This window comes from Neomonachus schauinslandi, chromosome 9 (assembly GCF_002201575.2).
Source record: "Neomonachus schauinslandi chromosome 9, ASM220157v2, whole genome shotgun sequence".
Taxonomy (NCBI): domain Eukaryota; kingdom Metazoa; phylum Chordata; class Mammalia; order Carnivora; family Phocidae; genus Neomonachus; species Neomonachus schauinslandi.
Genome location: NC_058411.1, coordinates 131964252 through 131982494, shown reverse-complemented (window position 1 = coordinate 131982494; position 18243 = coordinate 131964252). Strand labels below are relative to the sequence as shown.

General features: G+C 39.5%; 1 protein-coding gene across 2 annotated transcripts in view; it reads left to right on the top strand.

Annotated features, from left to right (window-relative positions):
- The window catches only part of CHD2 (chromodomain helicase DNA binding protein 2), a 119495-nt gene that overhangs the window by 74983 nt on the left and 26269 nt on the right, over nt 1–18243 (top strand). For both annotated transcript variants that reach the window (XM_021680659.1, XM_021680657.1), the window contains exons 23-31: nt 66–162; nt 587–679; nt 3999–4169; nt 5121–5296; nt 9880–9921; nt 11166–11305; nt 15353–15491; nt 15680–15830; nt 16962–17084. In XM_021680659.1, coding sequence (XP_021536334.1) covers nt 66–162; nt 587–679; nt 3999–4169; nt 5121–5296; nt 9880–9921; nt 11166–11305; nt 15353–15491; nt 15680–15830; nt 16962–17084 — 1132 coding nt within the window. The remainder of the gene's footprint in view (nt 1–65; nt 163–586; nt 680–3998; nt 4170–5120; nt 5297–9879; nt 9922–11165; nt 11306–15352; nt 15492–15679; nt 15831–16961; nt 17085–18243) is intronic.

The window sequence follows — 18243 nt, the reverse complement described above, 5'->3', positions numbered from 1 at the left end:
TAGTAGAACTTCATGGTGGTTATTTGACATTCCTGAGAGATTACAACTACATTTTACTTCTACAGCTCAAATCCTTTTAATAAAGAAGAGCTGACAGCTATTTTGAAATTTGGAGCAGAGGATCTCTTCAAAGAACTGGAAGGGGAGGAGTCAGAGCCTCAGGTAATTAACAATGAGGAAAAAACTTTTTTGACAAGTATTTGTGAGAGTCTTAATTTTTCTGGAAGCAGATTTTGAATCTGTTAGAGGCTTTTAAAGAATAGTAATTATTTGAAAGATATAGTTTGTTTTTGTTTTATTATTATAGAGCTCAAAGCTCTTACTAAATAGAATAGGAAAGAGAAAAACATTTGAGGATTCTGTCCTTAGTCTTTTTAATTCCAATTGTATTTCATGTAATCTCTGAAGTTCACCTTGTCATTTGTATAAATAATGGTTTGAGACATTAGAGGTACAGGATATAAATCGGAATACTGTAAAGGTAAATGGGATCCCAGGAAGGAGATTTGGTTTATTTGCACCAAGTGTTTTCAGTCCATACTGATCACTTGCCTGTTTACCATATTGTGTTGTTGGTGTCCCTTAGGAAATGGACATAGATGAAATTTTGCGCTTGGCTGAAACCAGAGAGAACGAAGTGTCAACAAGTGCAACAGATGAGCTTCTGTCACAGTTTAAGGTATGGAAATTATTGTGGGAGGGAGTCCTCAGCATTGATTTATTAACTAATAATAACTAATGTCTGTGAGTACTTCTGTGTGCAAGGCGCTCTACTTTTTCCTTTACCTAACTTGACTCCTTTCTTTCTCCTCCGGAGTTCCAGGCGCGTTGTGAGTGTACATTCAGTCTTCCGCATGGAGGTAATGGCTGACGTGGTCTGTCCTGCCCAGAGTCAGTGGACAGAGGAAAAGTCAGTGAAGAGGGAAGAATATACATCCGTGGGATAGGTGGAGACCCAGATAGTGTGGAGCTCTGGAAGTGTGGAAGGTGTTATGGGAGAGACATTGGTAGAATCAGGTGACAAAGAGAGGTCAAATGTATAAAACATAAGGTGACAGAAAGCTCTTGATGACTTGGTGATGGTTTTTTTTTTTTTAAGTATCTGATAGAAAATTAAATGAGATCAGGACTAAGTGCAGAAGCTGGGCACCAGATGAAGAGGAGGTGGCAGCACTGAGTGTGGAGTTAATTTAAAAGCTCATAAAGAGAACAGCGAAGGTGATTTATGAGGATGGAAGAGTCAAGGCGAGGGTTTTGAAGGATGTTATAATGTCTCCAGGTTGAGGAAAGAGCTTGAGAAAAGGGAGAGATCGAAGGTTCTAAGGAAAGAAGGAAAATTTGATAGTACATTGCCTTAGAAGAGACTGGAAGGGATGTAATAAAAAACGCAGGTGGCGCAGTTGGCCTTCGAAAGAAAAAGGAAAGTACACTTCAGGGAATAGGAGGGGAGAGAAGAGGTGGGATTCCTTCCTTCGTGACCGTAATTCCCAGTAAATAAGTAGAAATGATTTGGGACAGCCACAGGTGGTGCCAGGAAGGAGGAACTTGATAAGGAGTGAGCTGTATTTGGAAGGTAAGACTTCACATTGGAGCTGGTCAGCAGGGTCCTATGATTTTCTCCAGCAAGTACTTGAGGTCAGAGGGACTGATCATTTGGTGGTCCCAAAGTGGAAGATGGGCTTGGGAGACTAAGGAGAGTCAAAGTGGCAAAGGTTTCCCAATCTCATGTGAGAATGTGGTTGAAAGAACTGGCATGGGTTTGTTCCATACCAGTTAGAGAAGCAGGAGATACCTGAAGGTTCCAGTGATGGTTAAGTTCAGTAGATTCTATAGGATTGAGGGTGACATGGTGAGGTGTTTGGAAGGAAGCAGTATTGTGTGATGAGATTCAGTGTTGGCCACAAGTAGAAGTTGTCTCAGAGGAAGAACACAGAAGGAACTGAATAGACCAGAGAGCTCTAGGATCAGAGTCAGTGTGTTTTGAGGTTAAGGGTAAATTATTACTGTTTCAACTGGACTCCGCTTCTAGGGACTATTGCTCCCTTTTATTTTTTATTTTTTTATTTTTTTAAAGGACTTTATTTATATATATTAGAGAGAGAGAGAAAGAACGAGTTGGGGAGGGACAGAGGGAGAAGCAGGCTCCCTGCTGAGCAGGGAGCCGGATTCTGGGCTCCGTCCCAGGACCCTGGGATCCTGACCTGAGCTGAAGGTAGACACTTAGCCGACTGAGCCACCCATTGCTCCCTTTTAAAGAGAAGTAATCCTCATGATAATGTTTTAGTCAGAATATTATGTGATGACTTAGGTATAAAAATTTCTGCATATTAACAGGTTAATCAAAAGTGGTCAGCTGGTGACTTTTGCCTTGCTAAAGCTCTTTTGGCGGTTACATTTTGGCACCTGGTCAGGTGATTTAATTAACAGTAGGAGTCTGCCTACCTAGGGGCTCTTTTATTTCTGGAGTGCTTCATCTGAATTGACTTTGTTTTTTCCACTAACACTTTCTTTTTTTTCCTTTCTCTCTCTCTTTTTTTAAACCCTAATTTAACATGTTGGAAACACACAAAGCTTTTTTTTGAGATAATTTAAGATTATAATTTTCTTAAGTAATCATAACTGATACTTGTATCTCTTACTGTTTGTGTCAAGCCCTGTTACAACCGTAGGATGAATCAGATATTATTTTCTTCACTTATATATAAGGAAACTGAGGCACAGACAGGCTAAGTAGATTTCTTAAGGTTACACATATGTGGAGTTGTGATTATATCCTAGACAGGTGGTCTGGCCTGATTAATGTGGCCCTTAACCATTCTGCACCCTCAGAAAAGTTCATTTCCCAACTGCGTGAACCACTAATGTATATATTTACATCATTTATGTAATTTTCGTCTGGCTGTTTTAAAAGTCAGATCTAAAGTAATTACCGATAGTACTTAATTTAAGAGATTGGTCAAATGATTCATTTTATAAAACAAAAATGTTAAGTTTTCAGTCTAAGAAATTAACACTTGTTGTCTTTGTCTTGGAATTTTAAAAAATCTGATTGTGAAGATCACGGTATCTGTGGTGGAAGTTAGAATTAAGTGTGGCCAAAAGTCATAAATTTCTGACTTCACTGTCCATTCCAAATGACTTTGAGGAATGGAGCCTCCAAAAGCTCTTTTGTGCTTGATTGTAGCCTTAAAGACTAGGTGGGAAGGAATAAAAAGGATGTGGAGCCCGTGCCTGGGGCCTGCCCACCACTGCTCATAGGCCGGCCAGAGCTGGCAGATGTGTCTGTGTAATAACCACAGCTGAGTCTTTGAAATGCATCTGTTTTCCTTCTGGGATATGTTTATCTTTTCAGTACAAATTGATGCCAGATATTAAATATTTGGTATGTCATAAATGGAGTGTTCTTTTAGGTTTGTTTGAATTTTTTGCATTTTAAATTCTCATTTTCATTTCTAACATTGTACTTTGGAGTATATGAAATCATTACATACCTTTAGTTTCTGTACTTCTGATAAAAATGAATAAGGTAGGTAGTTGGCTAGTGATTGCTAGGGCTTTGAATTATGCATTGTTTCAAATGAGTGCTATTTAGTAGCAATTTATAATTTGGAACTGTAACTTCATAATGGATTGGTATTAAGTATTAAGCATTTGATAATCTAAGTAAATCTAAATTTTCCAATTAGTATCATATTTATTAGAAAATGTGTAGGATTTAATAAGTCTTTCCATAAAACTTGTAAGACAGTTTATAACTTTATATCTGTTTCCCTAATTCTCAGTAATATTTCTGATGAACTTGAGGGTTTGGCGAGATGATTTGGGGGGAGGATAAGGGAGAGATTAGCAGAAAATTGATTATCTGATTATATAATATCACAGGAGTTCTGATATTACGCATAGTGTCTTAGATTAAAAATGCTGGGTAAGTTGATGTTTTAGCAGGCGGTGTTTGGGAAATAGGGACATGTCAGACAGTGAGTTGTCCATGTTCCAAGGTTGCCAACTTTGCGACAATGGAAGACGAAGAAGAGCTGGAAGAGCGTCCTCACAAGGACTGGGATGAGATCATTCCGGAGGAGCAAAGGAAAAAAGTTGAGGAGGAAGAGCGTCAGAAGGAGCTGGAAGAAATTTACATGCTGCCTCGAATTCGGAGTTCCACCAAAAAGGTGATCGACTGAGATGAAAGATAAGAAGGGACCTCTTCTGTTGTAAAGGCTATAGAAGTGCTAGTTATTCAAGGAAGAGGCTTGGCATTGTTGCCTGGGGATGGGAGGCGGTTACAGCGAAACCAGTGGAGGGAGATGGGAAACTGGCGTGCCCCTGCGTACACCTGTGGGACATTTGATCTTTGTAAATTGGCTCTGGGTGAGGTAGATGGCTGGGATTTGAGTTTGGCAGACATTTGCAGCTTGCTGTTGAGATCAGAACCAATAATCCTAAAGATTTGGTTCTAATTGACAGTGCCTTTGACTTTCAGAGCCAACCTCTTTTTGCCTTTAAGTATTTGTTTGTGGCACTGGTTTAAATACTTACTGTAAGAGATTATATAACTGTAAACAAACATATACTTCACAGCTTATAAAGAACCGTTATAAACATGATCTAATTTGATTTTTGCAACATTAAAGCAGGTAGAGTAAGTTTTATCACCCAGTTTGTTGGACATAGTAGATTTGTCCAAGACCATAGCAAATCAGTATTAGCTAATAGTAGCTAGTATTGATTGAACACTAATTGTGTGCCAGGCATAGTTGTGCTGTTAACACCTATTGACTCACTTAATCGTCATGCAGACCCAAGTAATAGGTAGTTATCCCCTTTTACAAACGGAAAACAAAGTCACAAAGGGGTAACTTACCTAAGGAAGTAAACACGAATCTACAATTCAAATATTTTTATTCTACTTCATTTGTCATTATGTCTCAGTATGTCTCCGGAAAGGTGACTGTCCCAAGCAGGTCTTCCTTTTACATGACACCTGCCTCCTTATTTTCTTAAAGGAAAATGGACTTTGATACGATGAAAAGTTTCCAAGTATGAAAGAATTAAGATGGGCTGAATTAGTCCTTTTCCCTCTTGCACCTGGCACTTGCTGCAATGTGACTTTGCCTTTTCAGGCTCAGACAAATGACAGTGACTCTGACACTGAGTCTAAGAGGCAGGCGCAGAGATCCTCTGCATCTGAGAGCGAGACAGATGACTCTGATGATGACAAGAAGCCAAAGCGCAGAGGGCGCCCCCGCAGCGTGCGGAAGGACCTCGTCGAGGGCTTTACCGACGCAGAGATACGCAGGTTGGTGGGGCTCTGCTCTCTGTCTGGGGTGTGTGTGGAGGGTATGCTGTGAGCTATGGGTCGATGGCATTCCTGACATTGAAGACAGGGCGGGCAGAGGCTGGTACCTGCAAAGAAGGCAGGGGCCAGAGTCATGCCCCAAGTCTCCAGAAGGTTCTGCCCTCTAGGGTTTTTCTCGCTTGAGCACTCTCTCGTCATTTGTTCAGCTCTTCTTGTTTTCTTCCTGTTCTCTGGTTACTCTGAGCATTTTCACAGAGAAAGTCCAGCCAAGGCAAAAGAGACAGTTGGAGGCAGACTTGGGCTGAGCCTTCCTTACTTGTTTTTATTGACGAATAGGAATACATACATGAAAACATACATAGAGACACACGCGTGTCTATGTATATAAAAGAAAGAGTATCATATAAAAAGTGGATAAACCTTGCCTTCATTCCTCGTCTGCCCAGTTCAGTTCCTGTCAGTGTTAGTACTGATACCACTCTGGTGGTGGTTTGGTTTATTGGTAGTACACACCCCGCATACTGTTCTGCAGCCTTTTTTCCACCTGTAATTGATTTTAGATATCTATGTCCATACTTACTGCGCATTTGTTGGTATTTAATTCACACACATCGCCTTCCAACTAAAATTGTTGCTTCCAAGCCATTTTTCCAACCACTTTGCATGATATTTTATATTTTAGGCTGAAGAAAATAGTATGAAGGTAGCTTTATGATCCAGTCCATACTATAATTATATCAGATAGTCCTCTAGGTCAATGTACTTTAAATCATGACGTCTTTATTGTCCCCTAAATATTATTTTTTTCTTTCTTTAATTTATTATGGAAAAGTGTAAATATATACAAACATTGAAAGAATAGGGTATATACCCCCCATACTTACCATGTCATCATCCTAACCATTTTGAATTTGTAGTCAGTCTTCTATGTAACGTCCTCACGCCTCCTACCCTCAGCATTATTTTGAAAAGAATGTGTATTCTGCTGTAGGTGGACACAGTGTTCTACAGGTGTTTGTTTGATTCTGGGTTATCTGAGTCTTCCATTTCCTTATTGATCTTCTGCCTGGTGGTTCTAGCCATTATTGAAAATGGGGTGTTGAAGTCTCTACCTGTTATTGTTATATCATCTAGTCCTCCCTCTGCTTTGGTCAGTTTTTGCTTCATGTATTTTAGGGCTCTGTTTTTAGGTGCATGCATTTTATAGTTGATAGGTCTTCTGAGGGATTGGCCCTTTATCCTCATAAAATATCCTTTTTTGTCTCTAGAAATAATTTTTGTCCTAAAGTTCATTTTTAAAAATCTGATACTAATGTAGCCACTTCAGCTCTCCTTTGGATATTGTATGCACATTATCTTTTTCACTTCAGTATGCCTTTCTTTGAATCTAGCTTGTGTTTCTTAAAATATATAGTTCTATTATTTTTAAAAAATCTATTCTGTCAGTCTCTTCCTTTTGATTGGAGTCTTTAATCACATTTACATTTCATGTAATTACTGATAAAACAGAATTTATGTCTGCATTTTGCTATTTCCTTTGTCTTGTGTCTTTTTTGTTCCTTTATTCCCCCATTACTACCATCTTTTGTGTTATATAAGTATTTTTTGATATACCATTTTTTTTTTTAAGATTTTATTTATTTATTTGAGAGAGAGAATGAGAGAGAGCAAGCACATGAGAGGGGGGAGGGTCAGAGGGAGAAGCAGACTCCCCGCCGAGCAGGGAGCCCGATGCGAGACTCGATCCCGGGACTCCGGGATCATGACCTGAGCCGAAGGCAGTCGCTTAACCAACTGAGCCACCCAGGCGCCCTTTAATATACCATTTTAATTCCCTTGTTTTTCTTTGTGTTTCTTATTATTCTCCTGTATAGTTTCTTTTACTATATTCTCCAAGTTATTTTTCTAGTGGTTGCCTTGGAGATTATAATTAGTATCTTAACTTGGAATTGTTTAGTTTGGATTATCATCAACTTAATTCCAGTGGTATATTAAAATTTTACTCCAGTATAACTTCATTCCTCTCCCCTCTTCTGTGTTACTGTTGTCACAGAAGTTATATATCTTTACCCTTTATAAGCCTGTCAACACAGTTTTATAATTACTGCTTTATGCAGTTGTTTTTAAAAAATCAGAAGAAAAGACTTACAAACAAATACATTTATGCTGCCTCTATATTTACTCAGTTACTCTTAGTGAGGCTCTTACTTCTTTGTGTGGATTTGAGTTACTGTTTGGTGTACTTTGATTTCTGCCTGAAGGACTCTTTAGTATTTCTTTTAGGGCAAGTCTGGTAGCAGCAAATTCTTTATTTTTGTTTATTTGGGAATGTCTTAGTTTCTTCTTTGTGTTGGAAGTCCAGTTTTTAAGTTCAACTTCTGGAGTTCCTCAGGGACCATTTTCATTGATTGCTTTTTTTTCCCTGTATATGGGCCTTACTTTTTTGTTTTTGTGTTTTCCATAATTTTTTGATGAAAACGGGACATTGTAAGTAATATAATGTGGCAAGTGTGGAAATCAAATTTCCCTTGACAGCCAGAGTTTGTTGTGTTTGCTGTTTGCTTTTTGTTCATTAAGTAACTTTCTTAAGACTAGTGAACCTAGTCTTTGTCATGTGGTTTCAAGTCTCTGCTCATCTAGCTTAGCCATTAGCTAATGGTTGGACAGAGATTTCCTTAAGTGCCTTGAGCCAATAAGTCTACCAGCCTTCGCTGAAGGGCTCCGTGTGTATATCGGGGGCATGTTGTACAGCTCTGCCTTACCCTTCAGTTCTTGCTTGCGCAGAGCCCTGGGCCACCTGGAGGTGAGAGATGAACAACCTCTCAGGTAGGTCTTTTCCTCACATAGCCTTGCTCATGTGTGATTTTATAGATTCTCAGGAACATGTCAGCTTTTCAAAGCTCCCTGTGGACATTCGCATCAGTTTTCCCTTTTCAGGTTTTGGTCATCATGTTCTTACCCCAACCTGGTAATGTTGCCTGAAGCAGCTGTGGTCTTAAACCTTTGCTTCTAATTGTTTCACCAATGAACTATGGACAGTAGTTTTCACAGAGAGGTCAAGTAAAGCAAGCCTGAGAATGGAGCTTCTTAATGTGTTGTCAGGGCAAATAGCACTGTTCTTGTGGAAAAGAGCTTTAGGGTAGCTCTAGACCTGTTCTGCTGCTGCTTTGGACAACCACTGTAGTTGAAAGGTGTTGGTTTCAAGGCTGTCGTGAAGCATGGAGAGAGGAGCAAGTTAAAATGCCAGAGAGCTTTCAGTTCCTACTGAGATCCAGCCATTTGCTTGAGTAAACACGCTCCTTAGATGGTTGCAAGCCTTTGGTTAATTTCGAGTTCTAACAAAGTCCATCTTGACAATATTTTGCCAGTGTTCTTGTTGCTTTTATGGAGGATCAGATTTTCAGAGGTTCTTACTCCACCATTCCAGAAATGCTTCTCCCTCCTAGTATTATTTCAAACTAATTCCCAAATATCTTACTATTTCACAGATAAAATATTTCAGTATATATTAAGAAGGAGAAATGTAGAGTTGAGGAATAAGCTTCACGTTCACTTTCCCATGTAATACTTCCCTAATCCTTGTGTTCGTGCTGTTCCTTTAGTATTGTTTCTCAGCTAAGGGCCTCCTCATTCCCGTCCCCTTTTTCTTTAATTGCTGTGTTCTCTGTTTCCATTTATTCCCCCATAGTATCTCGCCTTACACTGTTACCTAACCAGATGATTTTAGTAATGTGGCTCATTACGGTGGTGACTGATGTAGCGGATGACATGGTTGGCGTGTAGTATAAGGTAGAGACTTGTGGTAGGATTGATTGGATTTTTGTTTGGGGACAAGGTTGGTCAGGAGGAGTCAGCAGAGTTTCCAAAATAGTTTTGTCTAAGAAGTTTTAAATCACGTATTTATTTTACTTTGCCTTATTCCCAAAAGTATTGAGGCAGTCTTAAAAATCTTATAGTTGTGTCATTGACCAGAAAATAATAAATACTACGGTAGGGAATCGGTAGTAACGGTAACTGAATAGAGCAGTTAACCATATTGGGGTCTTTTTTTTTTTTTTTAAAGATTTTATTTATTTATTCATGAGAGACAGAAACAGAGGGAGAAGCAGGCTCCCAAGGAGCGGGAAGCCCGATGCGGGACTCGATCCCAGGACCCTGGGATCATGACCTGAGCCGAAGGCGTCTGCTTAACCATCTGAGCCACCCAGGCGCCCCATATTGGGGTCTTATCACAGGAGTTGTGGTTGAATCATTTATTACGTGTTGAACTCCATGAACTTGTGCCTTTTAAAAAGGGTAATACTAGATTTAGGTCACTGTTCTCTGTTAAAGTCCCTTAACATTTTCTTGATCATTCACTGAGAATAACATTGATCTTTAATTTGACTGCATCTTTAGCACTCATTATTTTAAGTGGACCAGTTTCAAAGACATTCAGCATTCTTTTATTTCGTGGCAGTCACGTGGTTTGGGCTCAGTCTGTTTGGACACAGTGTGTGTGGCATATTTCACCACAGGATATGTTTGCAGTAACAGAGCTAAAGTGTCTGTTTTTTAATGTGTTTTATTGATCATGTTCTCAGGTTCATCAAGGCATATAAGAAGTTCGGTCTCCCTCTTGAACGGTAAGCTCCTTATCCACCTGTTTTTCATTTTTATTATGTAGTGGCTTTTTTTTTTGGTACTGTTTTCCACTTAATACTAATGCTGGGAATGTTTTTTTGTCCTGGAAACATTCTTTTACAAATATTTATATATTGTGTTATTGTACATGTCCTTTTGGGGAGGGATGACAAAGATGACCATCTATACAGAGATTTTGCTTGAGGAACATGAAGCAAGTATATGCAAAACTGTAATACAGAGAAATAATTTCCAGAAGAGATGTTCAGATAATTCCATTTGGAAGAATACACCTATTTAGTATTTGCATCCTAGTCCTTATTTAGTAAATTTGTGATTTTATAACTTTCTACTTCTTAGTAGAGTGTCATGAGGATTAAATGCAAGTAACTTTTTAACACCTTGCCAGCAGTAACTACTAAAGGGTTGGCTGTCCTGTCTTACAAGCATTCAGGAAATGAACTCAGAAGTTGGATTTTAACAAAAGACTATGTGTCAACTAGTTCAGTACTTTGCTTTGTCCAGAATCAGCAATATGTCGTGTGAATAATAGTACTGACTTGAAGGAAATAGCAGATGCCTTTCTCTTCTTCCTGATAAACTTCTGGAGTGGAGGAAGATTATAGCCTGTGTGTTTGCCTCTCCATTTGGAGAGGAAGCAGTGATGGGTAGCAGTAGTAACAGTGAGGCCAAAGAAGTCAGGTGCACCTTTCCAGGGTTGTTGCTGGCCACCCAGGATGGAATGCTTGCCTGTGAGCCAGTGACCATAAAAAGCACCAGGGTGTGGAAAAGTTCGTCTGGCCCCTTCTGGCAGACTGATTTTTAGACATTAATGTGTTTGCATGCTCCATATGAGATCAGTGAAATATATTGTAGAAGTAAGTGTACTTTGCTTCTAGGAATATTGTAGTGAATGAAAGGAGCAGAGGAGTGCAGACAGTCTTGGCACATTTGCTGCCATCGTCAGGCAACCCATCTAGTTAGTAAGGAAAGCCGACTCCTTTCCGCTGTGTTCTTTGAAATTACTCTGTGGACTATTCCAAAGCACAGTTCTTGATGATGGAAAATGAATGAGTTAGCCCTCAGTCACTGTTGGAGGCTTCTTGTTGGACACTTGGAATGATCAGTAAAGTTAAGAAGAATGTCTTTGCAGGAGCAAGCTTATATGAGACCAAGTGGTATCTCGTGGGACATTAGAAAAGTGGGAACAGGGCATTAATGTGTCCCTGTATTTGACCTTCCTCAGGCTGGAGTGCATAGCACGCGATGCTGAGCTGGTGGATAAGTCCGTAGCAGATCTGAAACGCCTGGGGGAACTGATTCACAACAGCTGTGTGTCAGCAATGCAGGAGTATGAAGAACAGCTGAAGGAAAATGCCAGCGAGGGTAAGTTCTCCCAAACCCGGCACATGTGCACTGGGAATTGTGCTGCTTAAGGGGCTTTGTTTTTGAAGAACAGACTTCTATCCCATGCATCCCTAATCCTTGAGGTGTGTATTCTGACCTGCCTTTATGTGAGCTCAGTGTTGTAAGATCATCAGAGAACTCACAAACGAAGTTGATTTGCAGAAGGTGGAGAATGGAGAGTAATGAGCAACGAGAATGGTTTCTACAGAAACAGAAATGGTTTCTACAGAAACCTTAGATTGGTTTGAATGACGTAAAGACCTGAGTGGGCAAATTGAGTGGATACATCTGTATTTTGACTGCAAATGAGGACATTAGATCACAAGCATCACTAGTTATCCTGGATATACAAATACGGATTGTGTTAGGCAAACTTAAAGGATTTAGGGAATTAATTGGAATAAATAAAACATTGGGTGAATATTGTAAACATTTTTGTTACAGTGAGATTTTCATGGCACTAGAATTTGTTATAATTGGGCTGGACAGGTTATACCCTCACAGTGGTCTGATTGCAGAGGGGAACAAACTCTGCCTCAGAGGGTTTGGGTGATTCCTGGCTAATTCTATTCACAAGAAGTGCTTAATGTGGTGTTCACTAATACCAGGAAAGAAGTATTTGTACTTTCGATTTTCTTTTTAATGATATTATTGAAGGTAGTAGAATTTAAAAGTGTCTTAAGTATAGTCAAAACTTTCATTGGTTGTATTTTCCTTTTTTGTAAAAGAAATTGACGTGGTTTGGACAGTGATCTGAATATATGCTTTTATATAGCACTCAGAATACAGCCAAGAGTCAACTTGAAGTTTACCATGTTTTCGTTTTTCATTTTAATTGTTGTGAATAAATTACACATTCACATGGTTCCAGATTGAAAAACTGGTATCCCTATTTCTTTTATCTTTTAGAAATGAGAAAGTGTGTATTACAAAAAATGCAGCAGGCACCGTCTTCTAGAAGCACCTTGCTGTTTCCATCTCAACAATATATTTTGGAGATAGTTCCTTGTAACAGTCGCCTGCCTCCCACATCCCTCTTTTTTTGATGCATGTTCTGGATCTGGCTGATTGCTTCCTCCTGCCATTGCGTAACTCGTTGCCCTTACCTGTATTTGCCATGAACTGGTGTTTAGTGTACTCTGGATCCAGGATGGCATTTCTAATTCAGATTCTGATTATTATTATTATTATTTTTAAGATTTTTCATTTGAGAGAGAGAGCGCGAGCACATGAGCAGGGGGAAGGGGGAGCAGGAGAGGGAGAAACAGACTCCTGCTGAGCAGGGAGCCTGATGCGAGACTTGATCCCGGACCCTGAGCTGAAGGCAGACACTTAACCGATTGAGCCCCCAGGCGCCCCTCAGATGGAAGATTATTGATAACTCTTTTCTTAAGTGGAAAATTTTTGTTTCTAACAGTGCTAACATAATTATGTATTTGTCCTATCCTACATTAGACGAGTTTCTAAACATCAGTGCCTATCTTACTGCTCAAAATAAAGGTTTTTTTTGATCTTTGGAATACATCCCACTAGCTCTGTGCAGTCAAAATACCGTGTTTTAAAATTATTAGAAGTACTTTTCTCTGTGTAGTTAGGCCACCAACTTAATAGATAGTACAGTCTTTTTCATTTTCATTTATTTTCAGTTTTTAGGGATTGCTTTTCTCATTTTGACTTAACTTTGAAACACTTGCATGGCCCGAAGTCAAAACTCTGAAACAAGGTACATTTGGAGAACCTTACTTGTCTGCCAGCAACACCCCCCCCCCCCAAGTCCTGCTTTCTGCTCCTCTCATAGGTCACCATTTCTGTTAATTTTGGGTTTATCTTTTCACTGTTTCTTTCAAAGAATTTCGGTGTGTGTGCCCCTCTTCTGTAGAAGATAGCATACCATTTGTTGTGTTTTGCGCCTATGTATTTTCACGTGTGGAGATCACTCCCTATCGTGTAGAAATCCTCTTTCTTTCCTTTTGTAATTGCAGTGTTCCACCACTTAGGTAGATCTTAATTCAGACTTTATTGTTCCTGAATAATGAATATTTGGGTTGTTTTTAGTCTTTGGCTGTTATAAAGACAGCCGCAATAAATTCGTAGTATAATGGATATACTCTTTTGTATCTCTGCCAACATGTCCTCTGGATAGGTTTCTGGAAGTGGGACTGCTAGGTCCTGGGGAAGCATGACTTGGTTGGATTTTACCAAACTTTCCAGCAGTCTGGTACCATAATTTATATTGCCACCAGCAGTGGATACTGGTGCTTGTTTACAAGCCTCACAAACAAGAGGGTATTGTCAAATGGTTGTTTTTTTTTTGCCAAACTAATAGGTGAGAAATGGTATCTTGTTTTTCTTCTAATGAGTAAGATTGTGAGTGTTTTCTAAGAGCCATTTGTGAACCACCCATTTTCTCTTTTGTCCATTTTCTTAATTTTTAGTCTTAATTTTTAGGATTTCTTTTTCTGATTAAAGTTGCTGGTTTTCTCCTGTAGTTTGTGATTTGTCTTTTTACTTTGCTAATGGCATTTTAAGAAAACTTAGAAGAAATTTTTTAAATGTATTAGTCTTTTACCTTACTGTGTTTAGATTTTGAGTCAGTTAAAAACATTGCTTCTACGCCCAGTATAAAGAGGAATTCACTGTGACTTTCTCCTCTTGTACTTGTGTGATTTCATTTACTTTTTTATCTCTGATCCACTTGGAGTTTTTCCTGGTGTATCCTGTTTTATTTATTTTTCTATATGGTTACTATATATTTCAATGCCGTTAAAAATGGTTAGTCTTTTTCCCACTGCCTTATTATTATTATTTTTTTTTGAAAGACATGCATAATCCTGTTAAGGGACATATCAGCTATATAATCTCTTGCTTTAGTTATTGTGGTAGTTAATTTTGTATGCACGCCATTTTGCACTGTGCTCTCCCACCAGGCATTGAATGAGGGTGTCTGTCTGCTTTTGGTCTCATCAACATAATGTTTTCAAATTTTTGAATTTTTCACCGTGATAGGTTAGAAATGGTATGTGTCTATATTTAATTTACATTTCTCTCATCAGGAGTGAGGTCAAATATTTTTTAAATGTTTAGGAATCATTTGTTTTTCCTTCTCTGAATTGTCTCTTTACCTTTGCCCGTATTTCTGTTGCAATCCTTTTGCTTTACAGATGAGGAAACTGAGACCCAGAGAGGTCAATAACTAGAAGTGAGAGGGGAAGAGAGAAGGGAGGAAGGGGGACTTTGTGCACATTTGGGAATAAATCCCAGATTTCTGATTTTTAGGGAAGTGCCTTTCTCATTTTCACGCATTCTGTTCCAGCTGTCTTCAGAATTATTGGGAATAGCATTTGCAAGTGAATTCTAGAGGATTACAGGAGAATATCTAAATATTTATGATTATAGTACCGTTTCATCAACTTGAATGTTAAAAAATCTTCTCCCAGGCTCTGACCCATCTTTCGCCTCACAGACAAGTGTCATTATCTTGTGCCATCATCTTGGCAACATCTGGCTAGAGTTGACTGGGTTTCATTTTTAATTCTAGGATTATTTTAATTTGGTACTAGGGCTAAGGAAATCTTTCCATGACACCTTTTGTTCATTTCAAATGGTATTAACTTGATCTCCTATTTTTTTTTTAGTAGAGAAAATCATCTTTAAAACACTTGAGTTTTCTTGAACTCTGTTAATAGGATAGTTAGAAAACAAAAAAAAACTTCAGTATTATTACTAATCCTACAGAATCTTTTTTACTTTCAATTTTAGAACAAAAGTATAAAATAGATAGGAAGATTAAAATAGAATTACAAATACCAGTGGATTAAAAAAAAATCCAAAATCTTAAAAAGCTTAACTGTTTAGAGATCATTTTATGAACGTTGAGAAACTTTTTTGACTTTATGTTATATTTTTGAACTAAAAATAAGCCAGAGATATATATCAAGTGAGTAAGCATTCAGGGTTTGCCGATAATGTTTTCTGTGGAACTCCAGCGAATTCTCACTTAACTGATGTGAAATTCGTATCCTTTAGGGAAAGGACCGGGGAAAAAAAGAGGCCCAACAATCAAAATATCGGGGGTTCAAGTTAATGTGAAATCCATTATACAACATGAGGAAGAGTTTGAGATGCTGCATAAATCGATCCCTGTGGACCCTGAAGAAAAAAAAAAGTGAGTCTATTCTGTGCACATGCATGAGTGGTTGTGCTGTAAGAAAGAGTTGAAGTTTTAGTTGTGTGTTATGTTTTCATTGTCTTTTGTGTAACGCATCAGGATACTTTGTCCATGTTCATTTGTGTTCATTTCCAAGTTCGAAAGGCCTCTCCTCTCATGTCCTCCTGTTTCTGAAATCCCTTTAGATACTGCTTAACCTGTCGAGTGAAAGCTGCACATTTTGATGTAGAGTGGGGAGTGGAGGATGATTCACGACTCCTGCTGGGAATTTATGAACATGGCTATGGAAACTGGGAGCTAATTAAAACGGATCCAGAGCTTAAGTTAACTGACAAAGTAAGTAAATCTGTGATGCTGGAGATTTCCAGAGATTTGTTATATACAATATTTTTATATCGATAACTTATTTTTAACTATTTTCTGGGGGGTGGGGGATCAAATCGGAAATCAGTACAGTAATACATTCCTGGGATTTCTTTGTTTTGGGGAATATCACCATCTTTAGTGGACTGTGGAACTGTTAGATAAAGATAATAGCCAGGTGAAATTTTGGGGAAATCACAGGAGAAATCTTAAAATTCTAATTCTTATACATCCAATCTCATTGCAACAAATACCAGGGTAAGATTATCAACTGTTAAGGCTTCCTCGGCCTTAAATATTGGCCTCTTGTTTAAAACTGTATTTGAAGCTGTCGTGTTTCAGTTCTCCACACAAAGGAGCCATACCTTGGTATTTTTTGTAATGGAATTAAATACTGGCCGTACTTCTCCCACAGAATCGAGCCTCCCACCCTATCCGTTGTGAATCAGGCTACCGAGTAGTAAGGCCGTGCTCAGAGCTGTAAGCAGGGAAGGCTGACTGGCTCAAATTTTAGTAGGATGCGCTCCATGTTGTGCTCCTGGCAGGGCTTTTCCTGGCACGTCAAACAATGCTCATCCCATGTGTGATGTTCTCAGAGGGTGACAGCACCCCGCCATAAGCGCTGAGACCAAATCCAGTCTGGCCTGAGAGGTCCAGCTGGGGTAGCAGGGACAGACCATGTCCTGGCATAGCTCAGTGCTCTCCGGCAATGCTCTAAGAAGCATTTTCAATCTAAAACGAAGCTTTAACCTAGCTCCAGGGATTCCCTGCTCCTGGAAGGAGGAAATCCACGACGGCTGGGATGCTCTAGCAGATGAAGCCAACAAGCCCCTCCTACCTGAGTTGTTCTACCCTGTTAACAGCACAGGTAGGAGCCAGTGGGAGAGCTGGATTTCTCCATCCCATTTTGTAAAACGAGAACGGCTCATAAGGGATTTTCAGTGACTGGGAGCCATGGACATGAGATAGGATCTGAGGCTTTATCTGTATTTTGGGTGGTTGGGGAGGGAAAGGACTGCTCAGTTCTTTGTTGTCTCTGTGTATCCTGATCCACTAACCGGGACATGGGTGGTGGCGGGTGCTTCTCTTCCTTTCCTGTTGAAGATTCTGCCTGTGGAGACAGATAAAAAGCCTCAGGGGAAGCAGCTGCAGACCCGAGCGGACTACTTGCTGAAGCTGCTCAGGAAGAGTCTGGAGAAGAAGGGGGCCGTGACAGGTGGGGAAGAGGTGAGTGCGGCTGCCAGCCGGGCATCCTTCAGAGGGCCGAGGCTCCGACCCTGCAGAGTTAGGGAGGAAAAGGGCTGCCTGCCCGTTCCAGGCACTGCACAGAATGGTACCGTCCCACAGTCAGGTGTTGCTTTTGAGGTTCCAGTCATGATGGTTTCGTTGGTGATAATAGAAATGTTCATTTGATAATTGGCAACTTTCTTAGATGCCCATTCTCCTCCAGTTTTGCCTCAAAATAGTCCTCACCTCTGCAGGTGCCATTGGTCCGGACATATGTTGCTGTTTCTTTATGCTGCTTCCTCAGTTTTGGAACATAGTTGTGGTTACTGTATGAATACCACCAGGTTTCTGATGGTACAGCTGACTCTGGGCTGCTTGTAATGATGGGTCCCAGAGGTAAAGAATGGATAGTTAGAATCTACAGTTCATGCAGAAACTGACCTTCAGTTACGACTGCCTTACTCAGTACAGAATACCAACGGAAGTTGCTAACGAACTCATCTGAACCTTATCTGCTTTTATTTTCCCAATTTTTCATTTCAAAGTCAGGCCTAGAAAGGTGGGAGTCACAGTGAGATGTTACATCTGGTACTAGCAGTCTTTGTTGGGTGCGTGTTCCTAGTGCTCTTAGAGCTCTGCCATTTGCATTAATTTCCCTATATTATAAACAAAATGAATTCTAGGGGAGGAAAATCACCATAATCACATACGTTGCCCTTTTTCATGTAATAGTGTCATAAGTAGTGTCATTCTTCAGATAACACGCGCATGAATTACACGTTAGGTTCTGGAGGGAAGGATTTAGATCATGTTTATACTTGTTTTAGATTTCTGTGTCATATTAGAGTGGATTGAGAGCATTTTATCCTTTACCTTAAGTTTTAGATAGACCATACATCTGGATTTTTTAATGTTACTCTTAAGTCTCATATATTTATTTGTGTCTTTGTGCATAAAAGTACGTGTCCTTCTTTTGAATTCTGTCTTTAGCATGAATTTCGAACACTGGAATCAATAGATTCAAGGATATGGATGCTTTTATGTGGTGTAGGGACATGTACAGGGCCTACGTTACTGTTTTCCTTTTTCTCCCCCAGGTAAAATTGGTTGCACTCCTTTGAATTGCCTCTGAATTTTCTCGTTTGAGTTACATGGCTGT